This window comes from Myxocyprinus asiaticus, chromosome 42, assembly GCF_019703515.2.
Source record: "Myxocyprinus asiaticus isolate MX2 ecotype Aquarium Trade chromosome 42, UBuf_Myxa_2, whole genome shotgun sequence".
Classification (NCBI taxonomy): Eukaryota; Metazoa; Chordata; class Actinopteri; order Cypriniformes; family Catostomidae; genus Myxocyprinus; species Myxocyprinus asiaticus.
Genome location: NC_059385.1, coordinates 13,756,752 through 13,776,492, shown reverse-complemented (window position 1 = coordinate 13,776,492; position 19,741 = coordinate 13,756,752). Strand labels below are relative to the sequence as shown.

Here is a 19,741-nt window from a genome sequence, read left to right as displayed (position 1 = left end):
GCTAGATCAGACATCTGGCACTACACACACACACACACATACTTCCCGCTGTTAAGTGATGACACTTTGTGCAACATGTCCGTGGAGAACAGAGGAGTTTTACAGCTCTGTAAGTTCATTTGAAATTAATACTTTTAAACAAACCCTATTTGATGTAAGTTGTACTCAAATTTCTGTCTTATATCAGTTGTATAAAGAGTTTGCATTCGCTGTTTCTCAAATTGTCACCCACGTCTCTTTGAGAGGCAGGATTTGCATTAATTTAAGTCTTTGATAGTCTCACTTTCAATTTGTCCTTCCACTTTAGAGGCAGACAAAACTAAATCACATTTTGAGGAAGCGGATTGGTGTTTGCACCAATTCTAATGCTTAATATGTCATGTTTACTCAGTGTTTTTGATGTGTGTTGAACTTACTTTACTCTGGAATGCTGGACAAGCCAGGCATCTGCAGGAGCAATAACAAGCAGAGTCTTGTCATAGTTGTATTTTTTTTTTTTTTTTTTATGTAAATGAATGCTTTTTCTCTTTAAGATGGAATGGGCTGCTGGCATCTACTTGAAATATGCTTCTATTGTGAGGATGAAAATACTGTAGCTGTTTTGTAGTACAGCTTTGGGAGCATTATATAGTCTTCAAAGCAGCTTTACATTCATTATCACATGCAAAGAGCTCTTGTGGTTTTGTTGACCAATGCAGACAATCTTTATTGTGAAGTATGTTTAGCTGTGTGGATGTTTTACACACTAAATCATTTTTCTGGTTTGATTTGTTTTGCTTCAACTTTAAGATTTTAGGTCAGAATTTATATTTATTCATATCCAACAATTAAAGGGAAGTTTAAATATATGGTGCTGTAACTGGTCACCAAGTTTTTCCCATGTGTAATCTTTTTTTTTTTAAAGCATTTTTTAAATAATCCTATGGTGTGACAGTTTTTAAAAGGACAATGATTCCATATACTAGTCTCTCAGTTGAGTTTGTAAAAACTGCATTTATAACAATTATGCTGTAATTACAAACATTTTGTTTAAAATAGTTTCAGTATAGCATGCCAAGTAATTTTTTTATTTGCATAGCGCTTTTCACAATACACATCATTTCAAAGCAGCTTTACAGACAATGTCTGTAATGTCTTAAAGTCCTCATTGTGCAGTTTAAATGAATAACGTGATTGAAAAAAGTATTTGCCTTTAGACCCTCACTGAGCAAGCCAAAGGTGAGAGTGGCAAGGAATCCAAAACTCCATAAGATGTTAGTTAATAAATAAAAAAGCCTAGAGAGAAACCAGGCTCAGCTAGGGGAATGAATGGCATGAGTAAAACACCAATGTAAGTTATCTATGTGTATTACAAGTCATGTTTTAATTGAGTAAACTGAGTAGATGTTGGTGGGCAATGTTTATAACTAAAGGATATTGATTAAACTGTAATATTCACGATTAAGTGTCTTAAAAGTCCATCCCGAATTGACTGTGTAAGTGCACATAGATGTAGTATCCTTTTTATTTGGCTGAAGAAGGCTTTAGTTGGTATTAATTTATTGTCTATGTAAGCTATGTCACACTGCTGTCACTGCTTGAAATTTCATATAAACTACCTTTATACAACAGTTCTGGTTCTCAAATTTGATTGGCCAAGTGGCGTTCCAAATGTGCCAAATGATTAGGATGCTTCACTATTTGTATTACTCCTCTTATCTGTGGTTACAGCATTCTGCAGATTTTGATTGTTCTCATTAACTCAAGCTATTTGAATTCGCTTAACAAACTGATTTGTATACTGACAATTTCCGCAGATCTTTACACCAGCAGGTGGTGTCAAATGAGCATGTTTTATGTTATTAGTGAGAAAGGTAAGCTGATTAGTTAAAAAACACAACCAAAATAATGGAAGTGAATGAGAATGATTTGTTTACTTGAAAGCTTCATTCAGAAACAGATTTGTTCACGAATGAAACACCACTAGGAAACAGCGCAGAGAGTGAGTTGTGCTTGTTACTTTGGCTTCTGTTCTAACAATTTTAACTGGCAGAGAAGAAATGTACGAAATAATTGTTGTCCGAATGTTAATAATTCATAGTGTTGTTTGATTCCAGAAGTTTTGGATTTAACTTAGTTTAGTCCAAGTGTCGATTCAAGAACATTTTTCTTGATTCTTATGAAAAATTGTAGCAAAGTGAAAACATAGAATAAACAGTACAATATAAGTCTCTGCATCAAAGAATTTATTCTTTTTGAAATTGAATCTAAGCCCCAGTAATTCAATAATATTTACTTGTCTGTTGAGCTGTTCAATAAAAGCAATATCACACTTGCAGTTGTGCTGTTGGTTTAGATATCAGCACAATGTTCTGAAACTTGTTTTCAGGACAGTGTGCTCCACTGCAATTTTGCGTTTTCTGTCATATGTCTTCCTTTGCAAAATTCTACCATGGTTTACCCCTGTCACTTCAGCATATTGATGAGTTGAATACATTCACTAGCAATTGTTTTAATCAAAAGGTAATCATTGTCTTTTTAACCACGTGTATTTATTCGTTATGTTCTAATTATGAATGTTACAGGTCATTTTTGTATTTGACCAATGAGGGGTGACTGAATGGTCTGACCCATATCAGGAATGAAGTAACAGTGCTTGCTCATTTAGCCCGGCTCCCACAGAACAAACATACATGTGAGTTGTAATTAATTCATTGTTTATTGATCAGTAAGTAAGAGTTTTATTGTGCTTAAGTTTTAGGCCATTAATATACCAAATTTATTTATTGACACAAATGCATTCTTAGCATTCATCACTAAAAGTATATTTCTGCCTAACTTTCTTTTGTATATTTCTGCTTTGTTGCATTTGGACAAATTGTTCTATCGTCATGTTTGTTCCAGCTGTAAAAGGCCTGATTCCTAGTGAGACCTGATTCAACCTTGAGGATAGTCCCTCTGTTTTGTTCTGTCTAATTATGTCATTGCAGGGATTGTTTGCAGTTTTGAGAATCATGTGACTTAGTCAGAAGGACTGAATGCCAATGTATCTGAAATGAGAAGAGCACTCTAACTTCATATTTCACCTCTGACCCATTTCTGCTGACCATCTTGACTTAGTGTTTAAAAAGATAATCTTTTGAATGATTGCATTCACGTTCAAAATACCATGTTTGGATATTTCTAGAATTGTCTGTACTGTACTCATAAGAGATGATGTCAATTAATTTGCATATGCTTATAATTATGGTTGTTTCGGTAATCTAAGTAAGTTAGTTCGAGGTTAGATCCTCAACTCGTTTTCTGTTTCTGTCATTTGCCAGTGGAACTTTGTCTTGAGGAAACTCTCTCTCAACTGATTGAAACTCAACTTTCACTCCTGGTCTTCATTGTTCATACTGGCTATAGCTACAGTATATTCTCCTACAATGGTAACCATAGCTCCTGACATAATAGCCATCACTGAAAAAAAATGGCAAAGATTTTCACACTGTTTTAATTTATTTTGATTTTACAGCAGATTACTTATTTTGATTTTATAACATGTTTTATAACATAGTATTTTGGTATTTAGTTTCCATGGTACATTTTTGTAAAGGTTCCATAATGTCATCAGTTTGAGCCCCTGATCAAAGGATCTTTATTTCGCCTATAGAAATAAAGATCCTATACTGTATTTCTAATTTTTTCAGTGGTTTAATGGGGAATGCTTTCCATATATTGACAAAATGTCTCGTCATGTAAAGTAATTCTGTAACATTTTGTCTCTGCATTCCTCATGGGCAATGCAAACTCACAAAATGCTCTTTTTTTATCTCCTCTCTCAAAGCTTAGCTCATTCCTAGGCAGGAAAAGTAGCATTAACCTTAGCATATGGTGGCTGGATTCAAGGCAGAGCTGTTGACTTTAACCCACCATGCATTGTGGCTTAATGTAACTGTCGTTTTTAAATCTGTGTTCAGGCAGTGAACCAAGCTCTCCAGATGGTCTCTGCAAGTGCTTGCACTCTAGTTTCAATATCTGTCCATCTCTGCCGTCTCTGCTGCACATCTCTGGAGGCAGGATGGAAAAGAGTTGACCCACAATATCAGCACTGCTCACAGAGCCTCTGACCTCCTTTAGCCCCACTTAACATAATGGCTTTTGTGTCCTCTCTAAAAATCAAATGTGTACATAGAAATAGGAGTAACATCACCTTTTGTGTTTTACAGAAGAAATAAAGTCATACAGTTTAGGAACAATGGTTAAAGGTTAAACCATCCATTTTAAGCTAGCCAAACAGATCAAAAATTGACACTTTATCATCGAAAACACACTTTAGCTTAAAAAAAAATCTTCCTCATGATCTTTAGTTAGTTGTTATGGAAATTACTGGAAAGCCCTACATATTTTTCTCATTATACTGATTTGACCTGGATTGTGTTCAGCTAAGCTAGCTAGAAATGTGTCTGTAATCACACTTTTTAACCCAGACACACAGATTAATCTGTACCGTGTCTGCCACTCAAATTTCTATCCTTCTGTGTTCACCTGCTCTTTCTATCTCTGTCTGTGTCTCTCTTGCTCTCATTTTTTTTCAAGCTGTACTGGATTCATTTATATGCCAATGAATCAATCTAATAAATTGCCTGCATTTAATTTGATCTGCCTCCAGTGAGAGATTATGTTGGTTTTTAATCCAAAAGCCCATTTAGACAATGTGGTGTGGAAACTACAGTGGCGTTCCAGTTGGTATTAAAAGACACATACAGTGCTTTCAGTGTTTCTCTCTCTCTCTTTATCTCTGTGTAGATATCCAGGAGTTTTATGAAGTGACCCTGTTGAACTCCCAGAAGAGCTGTGAGCAGAAGCTGGCTGAGGTTAATCACATGGCTGAGCAGTGGGAAGACAATGCCGCTGGCTCGACTTCCCCAACCGAGGGACCGCAGCCGGGTTCAACACCACCAGAGGTGAGACATTAATACCCATTTGTACACATAAGCCTAGAGATCTGCCTTACTGTCTCATACCTACATAGGCAGCTGACTTCTAAAGCCCCATTCATACTGCCGGAGACTCTGTCGCTTGATGTCGCTAGTTCCTGTGCTGTATGGCCGTTCCTACTGCTGTTGCTCTAACATCATTGGTGGGCTGCATAGCTGGCCATAGCTTTTGAAAATCTGATCACAGATGAGACATATTGATGGCAAAACTAAGACATCATTTTAATTTGACAGATCAAAACTGATCAGTTTTCTTGCTGCTAAAAATTAACATTCTGCAGAGGAATTAAAAAAAATATATAAACTAAAGCAGTGATGAAGGCATCATATCAATAACAAGATGAACGCTTTATCAATGTATGATTAAAACTCAATCACAATGCCAACAATTTCTGACACGATCTTCCACGTATAATATTTTTAATATTCATGTACTGTATGTGGTTACAGACTAATTATATTGAACAGTGAAATCGCTCCACATTTGCATAAAGTTAAAACTTTCTCAACTTTTCATATTGCTGGCACTGTGAACAGCCCTTACATACTTACGTCCCTTACATAGGTCAGAAATATATTTTACGCAAGGATGAGTACACAAAAAGCCAATGCATATTCCAGTTGAATATATTAAACTTGACTCTTGCGTTACTGTGGTATTAACAATCCATAGAACTCAGGGGGGTGATAGAGGTACATTCAAAAGTGTGTGCCATTAAACTGGATGTGTTGATACTCAGGAAGTTGCTGTAAATACAGTGACTTTAACTTATTTCCTCAACTTTATTCTCTTCAATCTGTTGTTCCACCATGACAGTAGGTGGCTTGAAAGAGAAAATTCACAGAAGAAGTGGACAGTTCACACTAATATTCGCTATAGGGCCCCTTGTGGCAATGTTGAGACTGCAATGCGTACTAGCATTGTTTTATGAATTGAGGCCTGACTCATTTTGTAACGCAGCAACGTACTTGTGTAGAGTGTTTTTCGGCCTTAAGGGGCCATTTAAACCAAATGTGACCTTGTGCTGATAAAGTGAGATGCAGCATATCAAATTGAACAGAACGCAGGTGCATTTTTCAAAGTTGACTTTTTAACCTGATGCAGCGTCTAAAATTACAGCGTTCATGCGTGAGACATTGAAATAAACAGCAGGTCACAAGGCAGCATCCCACCTAAAATGGAACCTCATAAGTAACTGATATGAAATGCTATTCATAATCAGCAACATGCGTGTTACATAAATATCGACAGAACACACATGGAAGATGTGAATCACAATTGATTAGCATTTTGCTAAGCTAACACCCTGATTATCTAACATGCTTAAAATCACATAGCACACACAAATATAGGTAAACTATTCTACATAGGCTGCAACTTGGATAATACAAACATTGATGAAATGCAGGACAGACTTGACACAATTTATTTCAGAATAGTTATTGTAGGTTGTTGCTAAGCTAACACCGTGATATTCTAATAAGCAAACAATTGCACCGCACACACAAAAAGGGTAAAAATAGCGTCCTTTTTTAATTAGATTGATCTTTTAGCGATTATTTTGGAATTTAATACATTTCTAGTATATTTTCAGTCAAAATTTCTCTCGCTACGTCAGACATCTCGGATGGATTGTTTCAAGGAGCTCATTGCAATGCACTCTTCCGTAAAACATACATGCGATGCCTTCGAATTTGGCCAAAATTAAGTATTTTTGGAACAGATTGGATCAGGAGCACAATTATTATGTCTTAGAATGCTGCCTCAATAGGCAGCTCACTAGATTTAGGAACTGAGCCATTAACTTGACAGCCATGACTCTTGTTTTAACAGGCCTGAGTGTGGGAGATCAGCCACAAACTCGTAACACAAAGCAAACATCATTCAACAAGCCTCAGTGTGACGTAGCTCAGTAGTTGTAGTTTCAAACCCTGCAAAGGGGAGAAACGTTATCTATCTCCATTGTGCCCTTGAGCAAGACACTTAACCCAAAATTGCTCCATGGAGTTCTCCAAGTAATAAGTTTACTGTAAGTCACTATAGACAAAGTGTCAGATAAGTAACAAATGAGAACTTATAGACCCTCCAAAACATAGAGCAAAAATGAAGTCCCTTCAATTAATGTTATAGGGATGGAGGGGGCATAAACTGCATTCATAAATCTGAATCAAAAACGCATCATTATTGCTTTCACTGAATTTCAGTTTTTATATCATGATGGAGGCCTCCATTTAACTTCTAAATTAAAACAGTTTCGTTTTTCCAAAAGATCTGGAGACTGCAATCCATGCACTTATTACATCACTTTTGGATAACTGTAATTCTCTGTACATCGGTCTGCCTCAAACTGCTATTTCACGTCTTCAAATTGTTCAAAATGCGCCAGCTAGACTTCTTACCGGTACAAAAAAGAGGGATCATATTTCTCCCATTTTAGCAACTTTACATTGGCTTCCCGTTAATTATAGAATTGATTTTAAAATTGCTGTCTATGTGTACAAGGCTTTATCTGGTGTCACACCTAAGTATATCAGTGACCTTTTGAATCCCTCACTCTCCCCAAAGAGCACTTAGATTGTGTAATCAACTTCTCTTATCTGTCCCTCGTTGTCGCTGTAAATCTAAGGGTGGTTGGGCCTTCTCTGCTTCAGCTCCCAAACTTTGGAACAGCCTACCCTTTCATGTGAGGTCTGCTCCTTCACTAACTATTTTTAGATCTGTTCTTTTTTTATCCCCTTTTCTCCCAATTTGGAACGCCCAATCCCCACTACTTAGTAGATCCTCTTGGTGGTGCGGTTATGCACCTCAATCCGGGTGATGGAGGACAAGTCTCAGTTGCTTCCGCATCTTGTCACGTGGCTCGTTGTGCATGACACCGCGGAGACTCCGCATGTGGAGGCTCATGCTACCCTCCGTGATCCACGCACAACTTACCACGCACCCCACTGAGAGCGATAACCCCTAATTGTGACCACGAGGAGGTTAACCCATGTGACTCTACTCTCCCTAGCAACCGGGCCAGTTTGGTTGTTAGGAGACCCGGCTGGAGTCACTCAGCACAACCTGGATTCGAACTCGTGACTCCAGGGGTGGTAGTCAACATCAGTACTCGCTGAGCCACCTAGGACCCTCTATTTTTCTGTTCTTAAATCTTATCTGTATTCTCTATCTTTTGATAATTCTTAGCTTAGTGTTTTATGGTTTAGTTACACAGACTGTATCCTGTTTATTGCGCTGTATATTTTGTATGCCGCATGTTGTTTATTAATGTTGTCAGTTGTGTATTTGCACCTGGATTTAAAAAAACATTTTTTTATATGTTTTATATTTTACTGTACAGCACTTTGGTGCAACTCTGTTGCTTTTAAATGTGCTCTAGAAATAAATCTTGACTTGACTTGACTTCTATTGCTTTTATATTGAAATAACTATATTTTCCATTCCTAACCTAAACCTTAAAGGAACACTGTTGCATTTACTCCCATTGCTTCTCTTTTTTTCCCCCTCTTTTGGAAAGGCATGGAAACACAACAGTGGATCTTTACTTTTGCCATTGGAGCAAATGTGAACTCAGAAATAATATTTGCTCTGGTCTCCCATTCACCAATGTAAATGTTTGCCCAACTATATTTTACTAATAGGAAATGTTATAAGGATCCATTATTAAAGTGGTCATTTTTTACACCTTTGTAGCATGTTAGTTTTCCCTGAGGTCCACTTTTAATGTCAGTACGTTTTTTTTTTTTTTTTTGTTTTTGCAGCAAAATAGTCATAATTTACTGTTGTTTTTATGACAGCTCTCTCTCTGACCCTTAGAATTAAACAGACTACTTTACCTTTAGCACTTCAATATGTAAATTACTCCTATTTACTCCCATTATTTAGTTGTTTTCCTATGGGGATTGTTTGCTGGTCCACATAATGTTAGTAATTTTGTGGGGACACGTTCTCTCTGTGTTCTGGTGGCCCTAATGATCATTTGGTGATTTAATTTGGTCCTATTTTTCTGAACTTGTGGTGTAGGCCAGTTGAAGAGAGGACAGACCCCTTGGGGGAGGTTTTATTTCTTAACACAGAGTCAGTTGACAAAAAAAGGTCTGCAGCCTCTCACAACTCCGGCATCTGCTGTTCCCTTTGCCTTACTGCTGTTTTTCAGACACCTTTAAATCTTTACATTAAAGATCTTGTTTTACAGCATATCAGATGATGATGTTAGCGAGGCAGAGCTAACTCAAAGGAGAGTTGTATTGCTCAAAGTCTGCTCTTCCATAGCTCAGGAAACTTAAAGGGATAGTTCACCCAAAAATGACAATTCTGTCTCATGTTGTTCCAAATCCATATGACTGTATGTCTTTCTTCTGTGGAACACAAAATGAGATTCAATAGGTTTCTATACAAAAAGCACCATAAAAAGCACCATAAAAGTAGTCTCATACACTATATTCTGCACATTCAAATTCAACGCTTAGTGATTAGTTTCGAGAAGTATGTTAACTTCTGGGGGCTTTGGCTGAGGAGAAACATCTGAGAAGCAGGAGACTTGCAGAAATCTGTGAGAAAGTGTGTGTTTGAAGCCTGGTCCTGGCCTCCGCTGTGATAAGTTGAGTGGAATAGCCGGAGACAGTATAATTAAAGGCAATAAATGAAGCTGAAGATATGTGAAGAATACAAATGGCTCCACAGTGCGGTTTTGAGTATGCAGGAAGCTCTCTTTGTCCGCTCAAATGCTTGTGAATTCCGCAGTGCTGCACAGGACAGCTGACACATCAGCACTAACAAAAGGCATAAAACATGTCAATCAAACACCTACTGATAAAATGGTACAAGTGTACTAGAGACTTTATGTGATCAATGACTCCAGTTTTCAGAGAAAGTGAGATTATACTGGGGTGAAAAGTGGCTTAGGCGAGTTTGTTGTTGTCCAGCGGATCGCATAGTATTTTGACATATAACCAGCAGTTAGAATATGCATACCGGTAATATTATAGAGATTATAGATTCTTTTATTTCCAATAAAAGGATATTTAATTGTACAACATCAGCTCAGGTCATTTTTTAAAGCTTAAAGTTTCCAATAAGCATATAAGGTTTTTAAATATGCTGTGTGTTGAACATTACATGTTTTATGTGTTATCTAATATTTTATTTGATACGATACGATACTACTTTATTCATCCCCGGAGGGAAATTGAGGCATTACAGCAGCAGAGACATAGACACCACAAAACAGAACAAAAGCAATATTAAAAAAAATAGTAAGCGCAACATAATACAATAATAAATATGAAAAAAATACAACAACAAAAAATAAAGTAAATAATCAATCAGTATCAATTTACAGTATTTAATAACTGTGTGTATTATTTCAGCAGTGCGTGCAGTAGCCTTCAATGTAAATTCAGAACACTTTTTTTTTTAACACTCAGCCACTAGGGGGATGCTGTCTCTTTGTGAGTGTGTGAGCTGTGTGTGTGTGTGTGTGTGTGTGTGTGTGTGTGTGTGTGTTTGTGTGTGTCCTGTTAAACCAGTGTCTCATGACAGAAATATACTTTTCTTATGACATCAGCATCTTTAAATCTGTGGATTAAGTCTCTTTGTGTGCGCACTTTGATAAGTTAAACCAAGTTAATACAGTTGTCATATAATAAAATAAACCAAACAACCCCATGCACTTCTTTTAATATATAAGTATTAGTTATTTATTATGAATTATTATTAAACACAATTGTGCTGTTTATAAATAAAAAGGCAGAGCTAAATGCACATTTTCAAGAACACACTCTAACCTGTAGATTATGTTTAGTTTGAATCCTGTTTTTTGAGTGTTTGTGAAATATGTGATCCAGGTCAAGTGTGTCCTCTTGTGAATAATATAACTCAGTTGGTGACAGATGGATTACTTTAGTAGCTAGAGATTAGCCGTGATTGAGCCACCACCTAAACTAATTGGTGTGCCACAATGTGATCACCTGCGTAGTTCCACTCCATTCATGTTTTTTTTTTTTTTTTTTTTTAAACATCAGCAGGTTTCTCAATGCAATTTTTTTATTTTTTTAAATGGACCATTAAAAATGGTCATGTATTTTTTTACAGACTGTAATGATACATTTATGCCTTGATTTAGCAGCGTAATTCTAGCAAAAGTTTTTATATACATTTTTAAATTATTTAATTTAAATGTATAACTTTATTCTTTGTGTTAGATTACCCTGGCATTAATAAACAAACAAACAAACAAACAAACACAAAACATTAAACTCTGCTGCAATGGGGTTTCAAATACAGCTGCTGAGAGAGTGACAGTAAACTTGGTATCTTAGTCTGACTGATCATTGGTAGTCCACCGTTCTTTATTTTTTTTACCTCTTTTGAAAAGTCATGGAAACATAACAGTGGATCTTTACTTTTGCCATTGGAGCAAATGTGAACTCAGAAATAATCAACACATTCACCAGTGTAAATGTTTGTCCAACTATAGTTTACTAATAGGAAATGTAAAAAGGGTCCATTATTAAAGTGGTCATTTTCTACACTTTCCCCGAGGTCCAACTTTTAATGTCAGTAAGTTTTTATTTTATTTATTTATTTATTTTTGCAGCAAAATAGTCAGAAGGCTCTCTCTGACCCTTAGAATTAAACAGACTACTTTACATTTAGCACTTCAATATGCAAATTACCTCTGTTTTGATTGGCTAATAAGCATCATTACCATAATGATTTATGAATAACCTGAATTTGCAGCTTAGTTTTATTAATGCCCCAGGAGGACGAGCACTGTGTATGTCTAAATAGAACAGCAAACTCTCTTATTTCAAAAGAGCAAGGACTATCCTGTTTTCAGTTATACTGAATATCCCCATCAATATAACACAGCAATACACCAAAGCAGCAATAAAGCTTAAAATCTTGAGAGGAGAAACACACAATGTTACAAAGACTGCAACAATGGAGCCTTTAAAGTGTGTAATCAATTTCTGGGTGTGTAAATGTGCATGTGAGTGTCTGTGCTGTTATGGTTGGCTGTTATTGCACTCTGTTATATAAGGGTTGTTTTTTGTGAATTTCAGGGGGAAGCATCTGGTTTTCTTGCCTTATACATTATACATTATTTGTGGACAGACTTTCAAAGGCAACATTTTTACTTAATTCCATGAATTCAAATGTTAAATGCTTTGTACATAAATACCAAGTAATATTAAATGAATGTTAGTACAAGCACACTGTGAACAAGTCCTAAAACTAACATTTCACTTAATTCAAATTATTTCTATCAGAAAGACTCAAGATTATTGGAATTAATTTGAATGAAAAGATAATTACAGTATATCATTTGACGTAAGCCCTGTCCTGCGGTTAAGCACTCCGATGCTTGATTGAACTGTCAGATCCTCCCAGAGGCAATGACGGCAGGGGAGCGGAGATCACGGAAGTATGCGAACAATGAGAGGCAGCTGAGCAGGCTTGTAAAGCAGAGGCTGTATTGTGATAGGATGAGATGCCTGATAGAATGAATCCCAAGATCTTCCTGCTAGAGCTACGCTTACATTTACATGGAACATTATTATTAGGTATTAAATTCTTGTTTATAGGATTTTTTTTTTTTTTATAAAAGCAATATCACACTCGCAATCATGCTGTTGTACTGAATATTGGCACTGGCTGTGATTACCTGCAACCTCGTGCCTGTGAATAAATCGCAGTCATGCTGATATTCAGTATAACGGTGCTCTGCTTCATTGATGATCAGTTGGAGGTTTTTGTCTGTTTGAAAAACTGGGTTTGAACCAAACATTAAAGATCTTGACAGCTGCTGAATGTGTGTCTCTTTCTGTCTACAGTTGGGAGAGGAGAGGCGCTTGGAGTTGACAGTGAAGGAGCCAGCTGAAGAAAACACCAATACAGAGGTGAAAAACACACAGACACTGTCTTCTCACATTCTGATCAGTTTTCTGACTGATGCAGATTGCCATAAGGCAATGTTTACACAATCTACTCATGAGTAACGCTGGCAGAGATGTCTCATTGGCAGTTTTCCTGTCCCCACACCAGATGTTTAATGTCCATTGCGAGAGATGCATTAGACCGTTGATAGGTGCCGCTGCATCTTCACAAGTGCAAAAAGTGTGTCCTGATAAAATAATGAGAGGATTTGTGATGGGTTATCAGAATCAACAAATGCATGGACATTCAGCTTTCAGTTCAAGTGCTTATCCATGTTGACTGACATCTCGTTGTAATATGTACCCTCATTCATTTGTTATCTAATGGGCATAGAGCACTCCAAAAAGACAGAAAAAAGAGAGAAAATCACTTAAATGAGTGTGAATATTGGAGGGAAGTCTTAAAGACAACATGAAACCAAAATTGACCCTATTTATTTTTAGTTTAATAGTCACAATAAGGCTAGAGTTCCTGCACAATTAATTAGTGCCGATTTTATAGACCACACAAGTGGGAAAAATAATCTTAACCAGTAATATTATAGCCTAACATGCAAAATTTCCAATCAAAGTCTTGCCCTACAATATTTACAGTTAAAAATCTGTCACATTACAAAAGTTAACCCTAAACACACATCACACCATCCATTGTTTATTTTTATACACAATTTACAATCTTAGTTTGATCAAACTGTACAATGATGACTCTAAGCCTTTATCGATATTACAGTTTAATTTTCTGTTAAAGCATGATTTTCTGTAAAGCTGCTTTGAAATGATGTGTGTTGTGAAAAGTTCTATACACATATAAATGACTTGACTTGACCATCCCTTAGTTTTAAGTTAGTGTGTTACGAGCTATGTGAAAAATGCTAAAAGAAATACTGTAATTTTCCCAAAAATGAATATTCCTTCATCATTTACTCACCTTGAACTATCACTTTAAACTCAGCAAGACTTGTTTATGTTCATTGTATAAAGTCTGTCTGTCTTTTTCAAAGTACATTTGGTCTATTCAAAGTTTTCTTGCAAGAAATGGACGAGAGAGAGAGAGAGAGAGAGAGAGAGAGAGAGAGAGAGCAAGAGAGAGCTTGCTGCAGTGTTGAACTGCATTATTGAAGTTATCTGTGCAGCAGAGCTCAACTGTGGCAGCAGTATTAGGGAGAGACTCATACTCTCCTAGAGAGTGGTTTCTTAATTACCTCTACACTAATTGGCACGGGAACATCAGGCTCTACCAGGACTTTAAATATGGCAATGGAAAATAGGACCTCCATGTTAAGCTTTCACCTCATTTAAACATATCCCTTGTCAAAAACCTGGTCCTTTTAGTCACACCACAATGGGTGGATCATATACCTTAAAAAACACTTTCTCTCAATTTGCAATAAGGACACTGTTTGTTTGGATATTTGGAAATATCTGTAACTGAATAATTCACCACTCATAAATTAAATTTCAGTCCTAAAACGAGTTTTGTACACATGGGAAGTCTTCTGCACTGAAACGGGGCTTTAAAATGAGACTGATACCTTAGGTCTGGAGGCTTTTGTCTGCATTTTGTCTGCACATACTATTAGTGGGAGGCTAGTATAGAAGATTTGGCTGTGTGTGTGTGTGTGTGTGTGTGTGTGTGTGTGTGGAGTTTGATTCTGCTCTGTACAGTTTCCATCTTGGAGGCGTGTTGATCTCTAATAATTGCCACTGCTGTCTAAGTAAACCAGCTCCAATGCTCTCAGCATTTAGGCCTTCATTGCTGTAAATAGCAAACATGCATACGAGACCACACACTTATATTATTAAAACCTATTTCTGACCTAGAAGGCATTGCAAAGGGACTTTTCAGCCAATTAACATGCTTTCATGTACTTGATACGCTTAGCTGCAGCATGTGGTATAGGGCAGCACAAAGCCTGAAGAAAATGCTTCTATTTTGCATTTTTAATAGTTAAAAAATTTGCAAAATCCAAAAACTTTTCTTTTTCTTTCCAGGTTTAAATTAGATTTTGAATCCCATATTGTCTATGTGGACTTTTGGACCCCCACTGTAAATGCACTGACCTTGGGTCAGGTTTAGTTCAGCCATGTTTTGTAACAATACGAGCCCTTCGTTGGATAATCTGTGTTATGAGTGACCCAAATATGCTCAAGACCAAACCAAGGACTCTGAGTTTGAGACATCTGTGGCTTATATGTATTTGAAAAGAGCCAGAGCCAATTATAGGCAGACACAAAGACAAACCCAAATATAGCTGGAATAATAGAGAAAGAGTAGATCTGTGAAAAAGTCCTGACTGCAAGAGACAGAGGATGAAATGAAAGCTGCATGAATCTGCTACCCCTCCCTCTTCTTTAATTTCTCAAGTGGGTCTTCATGAGCTCATTTGCAACGTCCTGCAAGGCTCGTCTCACTCTTATGCATGCACTTGTGTGCACAGAGTACCTGTGGCTCTTCCAGATGCTGTCTGACTGTGCCATTCACATGAGAGAGCCATACTGCACACACAGGTGTGCCAACTGTAAACTACTGCTATGTGCCTCAAGTGTTTCACACACACACACACACACACACACACACACACACACACACACACACACACACACACATGTGAGTAGGTGTTTCCTGCTAAAACAGAGCCAAAATAAAACCTTAATATTGCTTATCCAAGTGTTTGCCATTGCGTATATGGTTGTCCTCATATAAAAAGCATGTTGGATGGATAGCAGATTAGTCCTCTCTACTTGAATACAGGTGCTTTGAGGCTAAATTAAGCTTACTATATAATAAAAAGAAAAATTATACAGTAATTGACCATTCAGATCGAACACATTCTTATGCTAAAAAAGCTAGATGCAGTGCAATGAATGTAATGGAACATAGGTCTCTTGCGAAGCGTTTTTAAAAATGTTGAAGTTCTTGGAAAAATGGTCAAAGATGTCCGTTTAGTATAAGAATTGAATTGAATCTTTATTGTCCATTCTAATGGACATTTGTCTTTGGCCCCTCACAAGACAATACAAAAACTTGCAACTATTCACACTCAATACTCTGCCTTATGCCACCACATAAATACAAGATTCAATATACAAAATACATTAAAAAGCAGTAAATCACAATTACATAGCATGAAAAAGGGCAGATAGTAAAAACCCTAAATAAAAATAAAAACCTCATATCACCAATACGCAATTAATTGTTCAATAACACGTTTGCAGATGGAATAAAAGATTTCACATTCTTAGTGGCTCTGTGCATTCTCTAGCATCTTCCTGATGGAATATTTTCAAATTCATAAAACAGAGGATGTGACGGATCATTCACAATTCGTGTTGCTTTCCTTCTAGTCTGTGTGTTATATTTTTCAAGCATCTGTCTCTGAGGTTTTCCAGTGATTTTACGTATATTCACTTTTCTAGTTAATTTAGTCTTGTACTGTTCACATAGAAAAATAATTGGAAAAATAGCGTAGACGGATGTAAAAACTCTACACTAACTAACAGTGCCCCTAACAGTTCAAATAGCACTTTACAAGATTTTGCTCATGGACCAGATTGAAATTAAATTTTAGCTTTAGAAACTCAGCGGAGTCTCTAGCAAAAACTTTTATTTTTCTTTCTTTCTTTTTTTTTTCTTTTTTTTTTTTTTCGACAAACCTGAAGTTAAAATGTTGTAAATTTGCATTCTTACATTGTATCCAAACCAGGAGTGACATGACAAGTTTCCAGTGACAAGTAAATAACATGTGAAAGTGAAAATGCATATTTGATGTCTCATTTACTGTAAAAACTGCAGCTCCACCGCAAGACGCTAAGAAACAGAAAGATGCGGCACAATGGTCAAATATGTCCATTTAGCGCATGTTTACATAGACAAAGAATTGAAAAAGAGCGCAGACAGATGCAAAGAAACATTTGGTATGAACGGCCCCTTCATGTTACTAAGTGCATATACTATCATTACAGACTGGGACTAGTGATATCATTACTTTTAATTGATGTAAGGAGCCTTGTTTTGTGGAAACAGGCTTGACATTGTCAGCATAATCCACTAGGAGTTCATTCAGAAGAAAACTTGGCCCTAAAACAATGGCTCACCGGCCAAGTTTATGTTTGTGCGTAAGAGCTTCTGTCTCAATATCCCGTCGACCCCGTTTCTTAATTATTCCCATGCATCTGTGGGAAAGTGTTGCGGAGAGGAAGTTAAAGCACTCGGGCTTCATTATGTGATCACTCAAAGCGGCTTTGTGACCCATCTGCTGAAGAGCTTAGAGAGTGTGTGTGTGTGTGTGTGTGTGTCTGTGACAGAGAGAGAGACATAGTATGTGAAGTGGCCATTGTGCTGCTGGATGCAGAATGAAAGCCGTGATCAGGGTGTTGTTTTGCGAGGAGTTGGAGCTGGAGGGGCAGGCAGTGTGCAGACAGCAGGTAAGAATGAGCGAAGAAAAAAGATGAGAGAAAGAGCTGGTCTGGGTAGACAGAAGTGCTATTTTATGGAGGAGAAGGGGAGAGAGGCATTGGTCAGTTGGTCAGTGCATGTCTCAAGAACTGCTGCTCTGTGCTGGACTGTCTGCTGATCATCACCTGGACATCCATATGTAACTGTTTGAAGATGCTTGTATGTGGACTAACCTTTTCTGTTTTTGTACAGATAGACAGGGTTCCCATGATCATGGAAAAGCTGGAAATATTATGGAATCTTAAAATTGTGTCTTCCAGGACTGGGAACGTCATATAAATTAATACAATCTTAAAAAGCTGTTTAAAAGTCGTGGAAATATCTATAGTGTATATACATTTTTCATGTTGAAAATATTTTATTAGCTTGAAATTGCTCACTTTGAGTGTAATCTCTATACATAGTTTGGTAACACTTTCTGTGAAGCATGTATTTATAATGCATTATAAGGGTGTTCTAAACACATATTAATGTATACATAATGTCTTATAATAAACCTTATAATATGTTGTATTGTCTAATAAATAATTGTAACAACAGTTATAAAATGATATAATGCTTACCTATGGTTATAACTTTTAAGATTACGATGCATCATAACACATAATGAAACCTGTATTTATAATGCATTTTCTTAATGCATTATAATGTATGCATAAAGCCTTACAATAAACATCTGAAGTAATGTTATGTGGGTTTGTTAATTTTATTAAATATTTTATTTTCTAAGTACAGTATTACAATAAAAAATTTGCAAAGCAGATGTGTCTTATAACCACTTCATAATATCATATGGCTGTTTAAAAGAAGACCTACTGTAGCTTTTATTTTTTAATTTTTTTTTAAAGCAGACAAAAACCACTTATAAATGAGTATGACCACATTATAAAACCTTTTGGATGTTTACAAGAAAACATTGCATTTGTCATTTGACTTAAAGTGGTAAAAGACCACTCATAAGTTGTAGGAAGCTATTTTGATATTAAATAAACACTGTTAACGTATGAAACTTATAATACATTATAACTTAAAATAAATTAGGATAAAACGTGGTGTTGATCGTGTGTTATAATGCATTGTAATCTTAAAAGTTATATCCATAAATAGGTAAGTATTATATCATGTTATAACTGTTTTTACAATTATGAGACAATACAGCATATTAGAAGGTTTATTATAAGGCATTATGCATACATTATAATGCATTAAGAATACCCTTATAATGCATTTTAAATGCAGGCTTCATAGAAAGTGAAACCAATAAGTTTTATACATCCTTATCTGCTAATCAGGAACGACTAGAAAAGTCTTGGAAATGAATTGGTCAAGAAGTGTGGGAACCTTGGATAGAGAATGAGCAACAAAACTTTAATACAGTATTTAAAGCATTTGTGGATATTTAGCCAAACTGAAAGTAAACCTTTATGTTAAATCATGTTAAATCAGCTGTTTACCATCAGGTTAAAAATTTTTGTCTACAAAATACTTGCTGCTTGTCAAAGTCTGGGATTATATTTTCGTTAATAATTACATTTTAACGAAAATGGGGGGGGGGGATTTTCTCCCCAATTTGCCATGCCCAATTCCCAATGCGTTCTAAGTCCTCGTGGTGGCGTAGTGACTCGCCTCAATCCGGGTGGCGGAGGACGAATCTCAGTTGCCTCCGCGTCTGAGACAGTCAATCTGCGCATCTTATCACGTGGCTTGTTGAGCGCATTACTGTGGAGACCTAACGCGTGTGGAGGCTCACGCTATTCTCCGTGGCATCTACGCACAACTCACCACATTATAGTGACCACGATGAGGTTAACCCAACGTCACTCTACCCACCCTAGCAACCGGGCCAATTGGTTGCTTAGGAAGCCTGACTGGAGTCACTCAGCACGCCCTGGATTCGAACTTGCGACTCCAGGTGTTGTAGTCAGCATCTTTACTTGCTGAGCTACCCAGGCCCAATAATTACATTTTCTAAAAAATTACATCAGTGTTTTCCCACCAAATTTTAATTTCCCTAAAAATCTGTGTTTAACACTCATCTGTTAGTATCCAAATCTGGGCTCACCTCAGCCCCCTTATTATGTGGTCTCTCTTCTTGTTTAATGAAAACAGTGGCTGCAGTAAGTATGTTAGGTTGTTTCACTCTGAATCCTCCCATTACCAGTCATTACAAATCTTAAAAGTCCATTGCATTAGTATTAACTTTCCTTCTAGTCAGTGGCGAACACTGGGACATAGGCATATGCCTAAAGCAGCACTGTTCTCTAAAATGAATGGTAGAAATTTCAGTGTTCAATATGGCAGCTGTATGGAATTCCTGCCTTACAAATAAGAAAGCCAATCACTTTTTTGATAGAGACATTGCTTGTTTTTATTGCTCTCTCTA

General features: G+C 36.6%; 1 protein-coding gene across 7 annotated transcripts in view; it reads left to right on the top strand.

Annotated features, from left to right (window-relative positions):
* Positions 1-19,741, top strand: part of dlg2 (discs, large homolog 2 (Drosophila)) — a 314,419-nt gene that overhangs the window by 29,386 nt on the left and 265,292 nt on the right. For all 7 annotated transcript variants that reach the window (XM_051683676.1, XM_051683671.1, XM_051683675.1 and 4 more), the window contains exons 3-4: positions 4,771-4,928; positions 12,801-12,866. In XM_051683676.1, the coding sequence (XP_051539636.1) occupies positions 4,771-4,928; positions 12,801-12,866 (224 nt within the window). The remainder of the gene's footprint in view (positions 1-4,770; positions 4,929-12,800; positions 12,867-19,741) is intronic.